The 13918-nt window shown below is 40.3% G+C and overlaps 1 protein-coding gene, 1 long non-coding RNA gene and 1 pseudogene across 2 annotated transcripts in view; 1 reads left to right on the plus strand and 2 right to left on the minus strand.

Annotated features, from left to right (window-relative positions):
- Window positions 1-1591, minus strand: part of LOC134485600 (uncharacterized) — a 54420-nt gene extending 52829 nt beyond the window's left edge. Inside the window, exon 1 of the long non-coding RNA XR_010063754.1 lies at window positions 394-1591. This is a non-coding gene — a long non-coding RNA (uncharacterized LOC134485600). The remainder of the gene's footprint in view (window positions 1-393) is intronic.
- On the plus strand, window positions 153-5352 carry Gapdh-ps22 (Glyceraldehyde-3-phosphate dehydrogenase, pseudogene 22; annotated as a pseudogene).
- Window positions 5353-8761: 3409 nt separating this feature from the next.
- Window positions 8762-11602, minus strand: LOC134485599 (large ribosomal subunit protein eL21-like). The gene has a single exon (XM_063282692.1). The coding sequence runs from the start codon at window positions 11591-11593 to the stop codon at window positions 11111-11113; it is 483 nt and encodes a 160-aa protein (XP_063138762.1). The 5' UTR covers window positions 11594-11602; the 3' UTR covers window positions 8762-11110.
- Between the last annotated feature and the right edge of the window lie 2316 nt (window positions 11603-13918).

Here is a 13918-nt window from a genome sequence, read left to right on the forward strand (position 1 = left end):
GGAATAAAACATGGTACTGGCAAAAACCAGACACCTAGACCAACAAACAATAAACCCTCCAACAGTTCCAATACCTAATTTAACTCATCGACAAACGCGCAGAAAACCCACATCGGAGAAAGGACAATGTCTGTAGTAAGTGGCACTCAAAATATCGGATAACTGTATACACAGAATTGAAACTTCATACTTTCGGCAATAGTTTGAAGGATAGTCCCTATAGTACAAGAAACAGAAGAAAATAACTGAGAAAAGGAGCGTTAAGACAAAATGTTTCTACCTGGCACAAGAAGCAATCAACAGATGAACCGGAAGCAGTCTACAGCACCGGGAAGTACTTGTCAGCTAGTCATCTGATGGAAGACTAAGGCTCAGAGTATATAGGGAACTTACAAAACAACACCTCCAGCATTCCCAGGAGACGATCTCACAACAAACTCCTTCCTTGTTCCTGTCTTTTACAATCTTCCTGCTCCTTCTTCTGCAATTATCCTTGAGTCTTCGGTGCAGGAGTTGTGTTGTAGCTGTATCGGATGGTTTGAAGGGAGGACAGGGAAGAGGAAAACGATGTCACTATGTTAAAACCTCAAAAAAAAAAAAAACCAATAATTTACAAAATGCACAATAATGTACAAAATGCAACAGAAAAGTATCCCCAAGGCATTTAAAAAGGGGTAAGTGATTGAAACATTTTGCTGTAAAAATAAAAAAAAAAAGTGGCGGAACCAGTTCCTGTATACCCTGGTGGTTGCTATTTCCGGCTCCAAGGGGCCCTTGGAACTAGCACTAAGTCATCTCAGATTAGTATCTCTCCTGGTGGCTCTCTCCTAGCCTTGCACTCTCTGGTTCCAGCACCTGGTAAAATCAAGACTCAACAATCAGATTTACATGTTAAATTCTCAATCCACAATTCATCCACCAAATAAGCTTACAACCAATTGGTAAGGATATAAACCACCCACCTAGATAACACAAAATCCTGTACACATCCATTCCTTAAGAATAGTCATAACAGGGGCTGGGGATTTAGCTCAGTGGTAGAGCGCTTACCTAGGAAACGCAAGGCCCTGGGTTCGGTCCCCAGCTCCGAAAAAAAGAACCAAAAAAAAAAAAAAAAAAGAATAGTCATAACAACCTGTAATATGTGCAGAGAGGAATCTTAACATCCACCGATACGTTCTCTCTGCTCCCTCCTCCTCACTCAGGCCTCCTCTGCCTCTCTAAAACTTTTCTCTCAGCCATCCTACCTTCTCGTCCAATGACAGGCCTCGTTCTATCCTGCACCTGCCTTCACCTGCATAATGACATCAACCTACAGAAATACACATTGTACAAAGGAAAAACACAAATGCCTAATAGACATAAAAACAAAAGAACTATGCTCTATGCTCAAGGTGTTTAGCCATCTGGGAAAATGCAAAATAGCATGAGATATTACCTGCTCCTAGTTAGAAAAGCTATTAATACAACACAATTAAACAAAACAGATCCAAAAGATGGGTCAGTAGGTAGAGCTGTTTGCTGTAGAAGCTAATGAGCTGAGTTTAATTCCTCAGATCCACAGGGTGAAAGGAGAGAACTGAATCACACAAGTTGTCTGCTGACACCCAGAAATATCTGTGGCATTACACACACACACACACACACAGCAAGTGCTATTACCACTGAACCATCTCTCCATCTGGCGTGCTAACTTTTTTAATGGAGTAAGTATGGGAATTAGGCTGTGTCCCTCTGTAAGCAACTCTACGTTGGGTAGAGCAGTAGTATTTCAAACAACCAAGAGTCCAGCAATGTTTGCTTCACGAGGTTGAATGCTTCAGCATTCCCAGTCTAGTGCTGGAGTCCCAGGAGAGTTTTAGTGAGCTAGCTGCTGGTTTTCCGTCTTCATTAAAATCTAGAAACAGTAAGTTTTAATACCATTAAAGGAATGCCTCAACAAGAGTACAGTATTTTCGAGTGAGAGTGAATACAAGTAGGTAAAAAGTCAAAACTTGCTTCTTCTTTGTAGTCTGCCACCACCAACTGTGGCCCAGATTTAGGATGAATCTTCTAACCTGAAATGAGCCAATTAAGAAAAATTCCTCCCAGGTATGCCCAGCTGTGTGTGATTCAGTTAATTCCAGATGCAGTCAAGTTGATGACCAAGATTAGCTATAATACATTCCCTTCTTAAATGTCAAAAAGAGGTAAAGACAGGCACTGTGGTGACAAAAGCCTTAACCTGTCATCTGACCACAGGATGTGTGTGTGTCAGGGTACGACAGGCAGAGAGAGAACTCCCAACTATTCCACGGACTTCAGCTCTGCTGTGTTCCCGCTATTGACATGACCTTCTCAAGTTCTAAGTGCCCATCCCGCATCTACCTGTTCCATCTAGACCTGGCTCTGTCCTTCCATCTCTCAAGCTTAGTTCTCAAATGTGGGCTCTTCAGAGATAGAACTCTAAACTGTTGCTGTTTCTTCAGCTTTTCCCTGCAGCCAGGTTCAGGTCTGTTATCAACACAGAGACTCTTTCAGGCATATCAGTTTCCCAGTTTCATCTTTTAGGCCTTTTAGAAATTAGGCCTTTCCTCTATCATCCTGTGCAGTCACTGTGCGAATATAAATGTATGGATATTTCTATTTATTGTGTGGTATATAAAGTGAATTTTCTAAGACATAATACTAGTAATCAAGATAGAAGAAGAGACCCTGAGCTTGCTTCCACCAGGGTTACCAAGGAAAGTAGAAATATCTGGAAAAAAATTAAAAGCACCTTCTTTTGTGAATGTATTATTATTGATAAACTCTGACATTGTGGAAAGACAAAAGTATATTCATCTATATTTCTGACATAGCACACTTTTTTTTTGTCTTTATTAACTTGAGTATTTCTTATTTACATTTCGATTGTTATTCCCCTTCTGGGTTTCCGGGCCAACATTCCCCTAACCCCTCCCCATCCCCTTCTCTATGGGTGTTCCCCTCCCCATCCTCCCCCCATTACCGCCCTCCCTCCAACAATCACTGGGGGTTCAGTCTTGGCAGGACCAAGGGCTTCCCCTTCCACTGGTGCTCTTACTAGGATATTCATTGCTACCTATTACGTTGGAGCCCAGGGTCAGTCCATGTATAGTCTTTGGGTAGTGGCTTAGTCCCTGGAAGCTCTGGTTGCTTGGCATTGTTGTTCATATGGGGACTCAAACCCCTTCAAGCTCTTCCAGTTCTTTCTCTGATTCCTTCAACGGGGGTCCCATTCTCAGTTCAGTGGTTTGCTGCTGGCATTCGCCTCTGTATTTGCTGTATTCTGGCTGTGTCTCTCAGGAGAGATCTACATCTGGTTCCTGTCAGCCTGCACTTCTTTGCTTCATCCATCTTATCTAGTTTGGTGGCTGTATATGTATGGGCCACATGTGGGGCAAGCTCTGAATGGGTGTTCCTTCTGCCTCTGTTCTAAACTTTGCCTCCCTATTCCCTGCCAAGGGTTTTCTTGTTCCCCTTTTAAAGAAGGAGTGAAGCATTCACATTTTGGTCATCCTTCTTGATTTTCATGTGTTCTGTGCATCTAGGGTAATTCAAGCATTTGGGCTAATAGCCACTTATCAATGAGTGCATACCATGTGTGTTTTTCTGTGATTGGGTTACCTCACTCAGGATGATATTTTCCAGTTCCAACCATTTGCCTACGAATTTCATAAAGTCATTGTTTTGGTAGCTGAGTAATATTCCATTGGACATAGCACACTTATAACGGTAAGAAAAATAGTAACTAGATTAGATTTCCTTCTGTAAGTTCTGAGGCCAGATCCAGTAATATCCAATTATTTAAATCCAACAGCTTTTATTTTTAATAAAATAAAAATAAAAGTGCTAGCCACATCACAGGCAGAGCAATCAAATGAAAATATTTTATGGACCTGGTTTGCATCCAAGTGGGGAACTTAGACTCCTTGCTAGAGTCGAACAGAGCCCGAGAGAGGTGCTCCAGTTCACACACTTGGACCTAGAAGCTGTATTCCAACCTGAAACCCTTCAGCATTTCTAGACTGCTGATAAGATCATATGCTCTGTGTGTTTTCTACATGTGTGTTTGTCTGTTTACGAACCTACAAGGACTTTTATATCTTCTATTCATTCTAGAATGACAGTGCCCAGTCTCGTCCCGTAGACAAGATGGTGAAGGTCAGTGTGAACTGATTTGGCCGTATTGGGTGCCTGGTTACCAGGGCTGCCTTCTCTGCATCTGGCAAAGTGGACATTGTTGCCATCAATGACCCCTTCACTGACCTCAACTACATGGACTACATGTTCCAGTATGACTCTACCCATAGCAAATCCAGTGGCACAGTCAAGGCTGAGAATGGGAAGCTTGTCATCAACGGGAAGCCCATCACCATCTTCCAGGAGCGAGATCCTGCTAATATCAAACCAGGTGATGCTGGTGCTGAGTATGTTGTGGAGTCTACTGGTATCTTTTTCACCATGGAGAAGGCTGGGGTTCACTTGAAGGGTGGGGCCAAAAGGGTCATCATCTCTGCCCCTTTGGCCAATGCCCCCATGTTTGTGATGGGTGTGAATCATGAGAAATATGACAACTCCCTCAAGATTGTCAGCAATGCATCCTGAACCACCCCTGGCACTGCTTAGCCCCCCTGGCCATGGTCATTCATGACAACTTTGACATCATGGAAGGGCTCATGACCACAGTCCACACCATCACTGCCACTCAGAAGACTGTGGATGGCTCCTCTGGAAAGCTGTGGCATGATGGCAGTGGGGCAACCCAGAACATCACCCCTGCATCCACTGGTCCTGCCAAGGCTGTGGGCAAGGTCATCCCAGAGCTGAACGGGAAGCTCACTGTCATGGCCTTCCGTATTCCTATTCCCAATGTATCTGTTGTGGATCTGACATGCCGCCTGAAGAAACCTGCCAAGTACGATGACATCAAGAAGGTGGTGAAGCAGGTATCTGAGGGCCCACTAAAGGGCATCCTGGGCTACACTGAGGACCAGGTTGTCTCTGCAACTTCAACAGCAACTCCCACTCTTCCACCTTTGATGCTGGGGCTGGCATTGCTCTCAGTGACAACTTTGTAAAGCTCATTTCCCGGTATGACAGCCACAGGGTGGTCTACATTACCTCCAAGGAATAAGAAACCCTGGATCACCCACCCCATCTCAGCAAGGATACTGAGATCAAGAGAGAGGCCCCCAGTTGCTGAGGAGTCCCCGTCCCAACTCAGCCCCCAACACTGAGCATCTCCCGCACAATTCCATCCCAGACCCCCATAATAACAGGAGGGGCTTAGGGAGCCCTCCCTTCTCTCTTGAATACTATCAATAAAGTTCGCTGCATCCACACAAAAAAGATAAATATTCTACTTTTCTTTTTCTTATGCATATCCTGTTTATGCATAATTCATCTGATGCATTCAGGCTTGTGTTCTATTCTTTGAGAAAGTCAGATTTCTTGTGAACCTCCATCATTGAAGTGTTGATTACCATCCTTTATATTGTTTTATGAAAGGTAAGCTCCTTTTAAGATAGAAATTGAAGAGAGGCAAAAGTGCTTTTTGGAGCTAGCCGAGTAGCAGAGAAAACAGAGAAATCAAGAGAAGACCACTATTCTTGAGTGGAACAAGTATACATCAAAGTTTGTGCTCCAGGCTCTCTTCTAAGTATAGAAGATGAGACATAAACAAATGGGACCAAGATATCTGCACATAAGGGTCCTATTCTGTGGGGGAAAGAGACTAAAATAAAAAACACATGTGCGCTTTCAACTTAAAATGTAAATGATTTCTGAGCTATGAAGAAAATCCCATCAAGAAAAAGGGACCCAGTGGGTATGTAGGGAATTTAACATAGTACACATCATCCGGGTTTAGCATAGATGGGTCCTGTACTCAGGACCACACTAAGCTGCCGTCAAGGACTGTAAAACTTTTTCAAGGCAAACTTATCTCCTCGTAGCTATGGAAATCTCAGGCAGGAAGACAGACTCTGTTCTTAATTTATAACTTTAGGAAAGACTTCACCACTTTTTAAAAGGGAACAGCTGATTAGGTCGGGCCCAGCAAGATAATCTCTACCTTGATCAACCCCAAATTGAACATATTTGAGAGCTAAATGCTATCTGCAATGCCCTTTGTATCTTTTCTGAATGAAACAACAATATCTTAGGGAGATGTGCCAATTTTTTGCCTTATTCTCTTAGTTAGAAACATTAAAAGGAAAGGCATAGTGATGATCAGTGAAATGAAGCAAAATGAAAACGTCAATGAAGAATAGGTTTGAATTTTTAAAAAATAATAAACAAAATAGATAAATTTTTATCTAGATTAGGAATTAAAAATGCAAAGCTCAGTTCAATAATAGCATGGTTCAAAGTGGACATTTCATAGAGAGACTACAGGGATGTCAAGGAAGGTGAGCTGAGATGGTTCCTCTGAAAAGAGCAATAAAGCAAGGGTGCTCGTGTTCACCATTCATACTTAATGCAGAGATCTTAGCAAGTACAATTAGGCAAGAGAAAGAAAGTCATCCAAGCTGGAAATAGAGAAGTTAGATTTTCCATTTCTGCAGATGACATGACAAGTCTAACTGCTCCATTAAAAGGCTGTTACAACACGAACTGAGTTATAGATGACAACGTTAACAGACCTAAACCAGAAGCTTTTAATTATTTTATTTATTATTGTTGTGTATAAGGGTGTGTGTGTGTGTGTGTGTGTGAGAGAGAGAGAGAGAGAGAGAGAGAGAGAGACAAGGAGAGAGAGAATGGGGAGGGAGGGAGGAAGGGAGGGAGGAAGGGAGAGAGAGACAGAGAGAGAGACAGACAGAGAGAGAGAGAGAGAGAGAGAGAGAGAGAGAGAGAGAGAGAGAGAGAGAACACTTTGGGGAAACTGGTTCTCTCCTTCTATCACAGGAAGCAGTGATGAGGTTCATGTTAGCTCGCTCATTTCTTGTGCACTTCTATTCACCGACTACAACATTAGCATCTTACATAGCAGTATTGAAACTAAAAAGATGTTAGGAAAGCAATCTTATTTACAAAAACTACAGGTATTTAGCAAAGTTTTTAAATAAGGAAATAAAGTTGTTTTCAATCAAAAACATCAAAAGTTGCTTTCAATCAAGATACTGCTGAAAGAAATTAAAGAGGACAAAATAAATGAAAGATTTCCTGTGCTCATGTATAACAGGATTAATTTTTATGACAAATGCCATATTAGCCTAAGTGATGTATGGAGTCTATTTAGTCCCATCAAAATACAAACCTTTTCTTCTTATAAATCTAATTTTAAAAAATCCTTCAGAAGATTCAGAATAGCCAAAGTGATCCTAAGTAAGTAACTGATTCGAGCCATCACAGTACTAACATGAAAACAAACTAATCATTTTGATGCTAACATACAAAGATCAATTGATCAAAAGAAACAGAAATTAACCAACACTCATCTAGGCAACAGATTCCTGAGAAAGATCTCAGGAATATACATGGGAGAAATGATACTCTCTTCAATAAGTGGTGCTAGCAAGATTGGACAAACCAAAAGAATTGAAATAGACCCTGACTCTCACCATTCACAAATAACAATTCAAGATCAATCAAAGGCCAAAATTTAAACCTTAAACTATAAAATTACTTTAAGAAAACAGAGGAATACTTTAAAACATTGATGAAAGAAAATTTAGATTTTTATGTAGGACCCCCAATACCCAGGCAATGAAAATAAAAACAAAAGGGATTACATGAAATTAAGCAGCTTAAACACAGCAAGGGAAGTGACCCAAAGAGTTAAGAGACAATCCACGGAATAAGAAAAGATATTTCTGAAGGAGTCATCTGGCAAGGGTGAATCCTTAAAATATATAAGAAACTTGGAAAGCCAATCACCAAAAAGTCAATAAAATAGACCAAGAAGCTAAAATACCTCTCGAAGGACAATACTCAGTCTTACTAATCAACGGAGAGATTCAAATCAAGTCACAATGCTGGGGAGAGTGCAGAGGAAGGACAAGTGGTAAGCTGTTGAAGGGAATGTTCATTAGTATAGCCACTGTGGGAAACAGCATGATTCTTCAACAACTCAAGATAGAACTGTCACATGACCCAGCATGTCTCCCGCTAGGTGAACATCCAAGGTGAACTCATTATGCCAAAAGATACCTACACCCCTCTCCTGCTGATCACAGATAAAGTAAATAAAATATTATTTCCACCCAGATGCCTTCCAGTTGGTGAAGAGAATGTGTGTTGTGGATGCATAATCACATATTCAGTCATAAGAGTCAAAAAGTTATTCTAACTGTCACTTTCAGTCATTAGTAGAAGTTACTCTGATTGTCATTTTCAGTAGCGTGGCTGGAATTGGAAGCCATTGTACTGAGTGAAATTAGCTAGACACATGAAGACAAATGTCACACATTTCACTCATTTGTGGGAAGTAATGATTTGGTCTTGTAGAACTATGAGAAGATGGAGTGGTAGAGACTGAAAAGGGAGCAGGGGAAGAGACGCTAACAGTCCTACTAGTAATACAAAAAGACAAGGTGGAGGATTTCTGTCTGGTTCTCTTTAGGATAGTAGGGTAGTGATGGGTTAAAACAACACAAGGTGTATTTTAAATGACAAGAGAAAACAAAACCCCTAATGAATAAAAATTATTAATATTTGCAAAGAGTAGAGATACTATTCCCTGATTAGATTATAACACATTTGTGTATCTGTACTGAATTAACACAATGTAGCCCATGAACACGTATTGTCTCTGTTTATAAAATTAGACTTTATTGTCTGTTAAAGAGTTATGAAAAGCAGGGCAGTTGAAAAAGTAGACCTGCACATTCAACCTGTCCCCAATACACTTACTTTTTTTTTTTTACAGTCAATTTATAGGTAGTTAAAAATAATTCAAGTTCCTGTTCCTTAATTATGCTAACTTCATTCCAAGCACTCGGCAGCCCCATTTGCGCAATGGCTGCGTATTTGGCAGCATAGTTCATGCATTACTGGAATCGGGCCAATCTTCTCATTCTCCTGTTGACCACGTGGACAGAAGTAGTTGACAGCTTGTCGTTGGGAGGCTATGGTGCACTGGTTAGTGCAGGAACATCTCTCCTATGGGTTGAGTTATACATTTAAAAGAAAATAACTTGCACCTGTTACAAAATCTGTTTGATGTTTTTGTTTTTGCAACTGTGATAGCACACTTCCGCCAACCTTGCCAGTGATCCACGGAAGATGAAAAGGAAGGGACAGAGCTTACTTCTCACACTGAATGAACAAAATTCTTATTGACCTAGGGGTAAGCAACGTGCTGTAAAGGCTCGGGAAAATAACAAAAGTTACAGGATAATCTACCTTTCTTTACTTGGCACACTTTAAAATATTTACGAACCTTCAAAGATTTAAGTCAATGGGCATTCTGACATCGATCTAGTAAGACGATTTTCTTTCCTTTAACTATTAATCCAGATGATTATTTCAAGAGTTTTTGCTATTTCCTTTTAATCCCTTCACATCATTCTCGTATGACATTAGTTAATTCAGTGTGCTAACCTTTTTCAGCACTTCTACGTCTGTTTACCTTTATCTGTCTGTGCCACCCATGCTTCGCTTTAGTATCACAATTATGCTGAAGTTTCAACACTCGATGTTTACACATAGTCAGCATTTTTACTACTCACTGCTGCCTGAAGCATTTGCTTTACTCTCTCTGCTTTAATTCTCTTTGGGCCAGAATTTACAATGTAAACGTATGTAATCAGATCCTTAATCCTTTACATTTTTTTAAAAAAAAGTATTAATCACCTTAATCTAAAATACCTAGGAATCTTGCTTTACACTTCTGGTTTTTTAACAGTTTTTGCCTTTTTAAAATTCTGAGCAGAAAGTTATTTGCTTGTTTGTTTGTTTGTTTGTTTGTTTGTTTGTTTGTTTGTTTGTTTTGATGTAAGTTCTCTCTACATATCCCCAATTGACCTGAAACTCACTCTGTAGACCAGGCTGGCCTCAAACTCTGAGATCTGCCCGCCTCAGCTCCTGAGTGCTGGGATTAAAGGTGTTCAGCACCACACCTCGCCCTGACAGTTTTTGGCTTTTATTCTTAGGATTTCATCTTCTTACACAAGTATCAACAATGCATACCGATATCTTTCCACGCTGTGATTTGGATTACACTTTTCTTCTTATTCCTACAAATACGTTTACAATTTCCTGTTAAAATTTACCAAGTCGTTCTTCCCCACTTTTTCCTTCTTGCTGTTGTTTAAGCTGCAGCACTTACAAACAGCTCCTATGATGAATTTTGGTTGTTTCCTCTTTTACTAAACATTTTAACCCATGTTTCTAAAAGAAAACTCAGCCTATTATTATGTAATAACTACTGATATCTTTTAACTTCCTGTCAAATTTCTTCACATACCATTTCATATTACATTTCATAGTTTTATTAAATGACAAGGCCTTTCTTCTTCCTTTACTGTATATTTTATTTAATAACAAATTATAGTTTTAATGCTCTAAGTTAAATGGTTAGATAAATAACAATTTAAGTAAATTTTTTTATTTTCATCACTTTTAATTATGTTTATGCACGTAGGTCTGTATATAAGAGACGTGCTTGTAGAAAACAGAGGCATTATGGCCTTCTGAAGTCCTGGGAGTAACAGACCTTTGTTAGCCGCAGTTTATGGGTACAGAGAACAGAGCACCAATTCTCCACCTCCCAGGGTCACCCAGCTCCTAGATAAAATCCTTTTAAAGAGGTAGAAACCAATGCCCAGTTTCCTATCCATCTCTCTTGGATAAGGTAAAACAAAACAAGTTCTTTGTCCGCTTGCTGGAGCACCCCAATAATAACTGTGCCCCAATTGATCTGTTTTCTAGATTCTCACTATTCCTAATTATTTATGATTGTAAACATTACTGTATCACATATTCTTTTGAATGTCTGCTTACATATTTGGACCTGGGTTTTTCCTTCCTTCCTTCCTTCCTTCCTTCCTTCCTTCCTTTCTTCCTTCCCCTTTTTTTGCATTTACTTTTTTTAAATTTTTTTAATTGGAGACTTTTACATATATATATTTGCAGTCCGGGTCCTTTATTTCCTTTTTGTACATTAGGCCATGAATTCGTATGGCATGGGCTCCAGCAGCTCAGGCTCCTTTCCATTAGTCCTCACAAAGTGGGCTTCTCTGGGTGGCGCAGGCTGGCGCTTCAGCTGAACCCAGGTGCCCTTCTCTTTGGCTTCCTTTTTCTTCTGATCGTTGTCCTTCACACGCTTCAGGAAGCTGTCTCTGCTCTTCGAGTGCTTGATGTGCTCAGTCCGCACATTGATCCTCTTGGCCAGAATCTTGCCTTTAACTTGCTTGTTTACCATGACGCCCACGGCATGCTGGGTGACATTGTAGACTCTTCCGGTTTTGCCATGGTAACACTTGTGGGGTATTCCTTTTTGAACAGTGCCCATTCCCTTGATGTCTACAATATCACCCTTCTTGTAGATTTGCATGTATGTGGCCAAAGGAACAACTCCATGTTTCCTAAAAGGCCTAGAGGACATATACTGAGTACCTCTCCTCTTTCCTTTTGTGTTCCTCATTTTGGCAAGTTACTGGAAGATGGCTGCCGCGGCCGAAAGGACTTAATTTATATTTTAAATGTTATCCCCTTTCCCTGTTTCCCCTCCAGAAACCCACTATCCCATCCCCCCCCCCAACTTTTATGAAGACGCTTCCTCAAGCACCCAACCACTCCCTCCCACTTCCCTGACATTCCCTCACACTGGGGCATTGAGGACAAGGCCTTCTTTACCTTCCTGAATTCCCTAGTCTGTTCAGTCGACCTATCAAAGTTTGAATCACCCAGTGTTTAACCACTATCCTGGTGTTAAATTTAGATACAAATCTTCTCACATACCAAAAGCTTGTATATTTTCTTCTCATTTAACTTCCTCCTGCCTTCACCTTCCACAACTATTTTCTCCCCAACAGCCATGAGTGAAACAATCTAATCTTTTAATATCAAGTTGTTACTAAATTTTCTCCACTTTTGAAATCATTTTTAGTAATTATTTACTTGTGATTATGTCATGCCACCTAAAGTATTAATAATTACCAGGTATTCACTATAAACACCACCATTCCTTTCTTCATTACTCTTTTATCTTGTGTTTGTCTTTTGAGGTGTCCTTGAGAACATTTTTCAAAATAGAAGATTATCTGTAGATCCGAACCTGGGCTCACTGACACTTTTTACCTTTGAGGTTCAAAGTGCAATGGTGTGGTATTACGTCCCAAGTGTCAGTACTTCTTAGCAAGTTTCCCCTGGAGAAACTGTTATTTATCCAAGCCGAGTTAGAGACTTGTCCTTGGAATGCTTTCTTGGGACAAAGGCCATGGTCAGTTGTAATTGGAGCCAGATGGGGGTAAGTATGCAGACTAGACAAGAAGTCAGGATGCTTCCCCCTCTGCCGTCCCTTGATTCTGAACTAGGACTACCTCTGGACCCTGGTCAGGCATCTCTCGCCTCTTTATGAGCACTCTCATTCTGTAGTCTTTTCCTTCAATCTCCGGCTTTCGATTGGTTGGTCAGTTGGCTGGTTTGATTTGTTTGGGGGTTTGTTGTTTATTGTTGTTATTTGTTTTTTCTTGTCCAGTTTTTATTAATCTTATCCATATCTTTTTATGAAATAATGTGTCAAAGGTCTAAGCCTCTATTCCCAGTAGTCTTGGGAAAGTATGTTATTACCATTTCATACATTTTTAAAAGGATTGGAGAGGAAAGAGGAGAGAACCTGCCCAATTAGTGATCCTGAAGGGCACACAACAGTCTGCTTATTCACAGGCACATGGTTCACTTATATTCACATTTTGTTATATCTTATGCTAATTTTGTCTGAAACAATCAAAAGTGACATCATTTTCCCTCTATGTATGCCTTCACCTGTCTCCGAGTCTGTACCTGTAGAATGCTTCTCAAATACCTGACCTGACATTAATTGTTCGTATTTGCTGAAATGTCTATCTTTTCTCCATCTTTTCTCTATACTAATCCAAGCTAGTTTCTGTTATTTCTCCGTATTTCTCTCCGATGACCCTTTTAATGTTTTTCTACTAAGGACATCCCTGACTCACTGAGTGTATTCTTGCCATCTCCTTTGAACACAGTTGGCTCCGCTTAGTGCCAATAGTTTGAGGGCAAATCTCAGTTTCTGTTTATAAAACAAACACCCAGTGGTCACCATGTCCAAATACTTTATCACACTTGAGACATTGTCAGTCAGTCAGCTCAGACGAGAAGCTCATGAGATCAGAATCTCCACAGCCTACTATTTCCAAACACACACACTAGTCCCCTTGTTTCTGGAACATGCTTTCTTCTAGCAAATTCTGATTATTCCAATTCCCTGGGATCAACCTCCTGACAGTGTTAAAGAATCAAGGTCTGCCTTTGTTCGATCTGTATTCGTGGTGAAACTGACTTGCAAAAGTGTCCCACTTGCACACTCGTGTTTACAAAAGTTTTTGTTAAAGTCAAACTTAGATTTAAATATATCTGTGTATATCTAATGTGTCAGGACCACGATAAGTCTGAAGGCATGGGCTCATCCGAGTATGGACAAAAAGGCAGAAGCTCCTCCAGTGCACCATTACCTCCAAAATGATTCACTGTAAAACAGCCTGCTTGTGACAACCTCTCATGTCTGAGCTAACCTTCACACCAGACACACAATCTGAACAGTGTTCTAACAGTGTTTATGATCCGTAAGAGAGTTTTCCAGAAAATATGTGTGCCTAATCCATGGCATTTATGAGAATTTGTGTTATGATAACGAACTTGATTTCATTTCTATTTCTAAATTCTTGATGTAATGTGTACCTAGCAGGAATCAGACCAGTTACAATCCTTGGTATGTCACTGGGGA

The sequence above is a fragment of the Rattus norvegicus genome, chromosome 2 (genome assembly GCF_036323735.1).
Source record: "Rattus norvegicus strain BN/NHsdMcwi chromosome 2, GRCr8, whole genome shotgun sequence".
Taxonomy (NCBI): domain Eukaryota; kingdom Metazoa; phylum Chordata; class Mammalia; order Rodentia; family Muridae; genus Rattus; species Rattus norvegicus.

Bases quoted from the DNA above. Each gene is read 5' to 3' on its own strand.
- LOC134485599 (XM_063282692.1), bottom strand. From the start codon at position 11,593: ATGAGGAACACAAAAGGAAAGAGGAGAGGTACTCAGTATATGTCCTCT.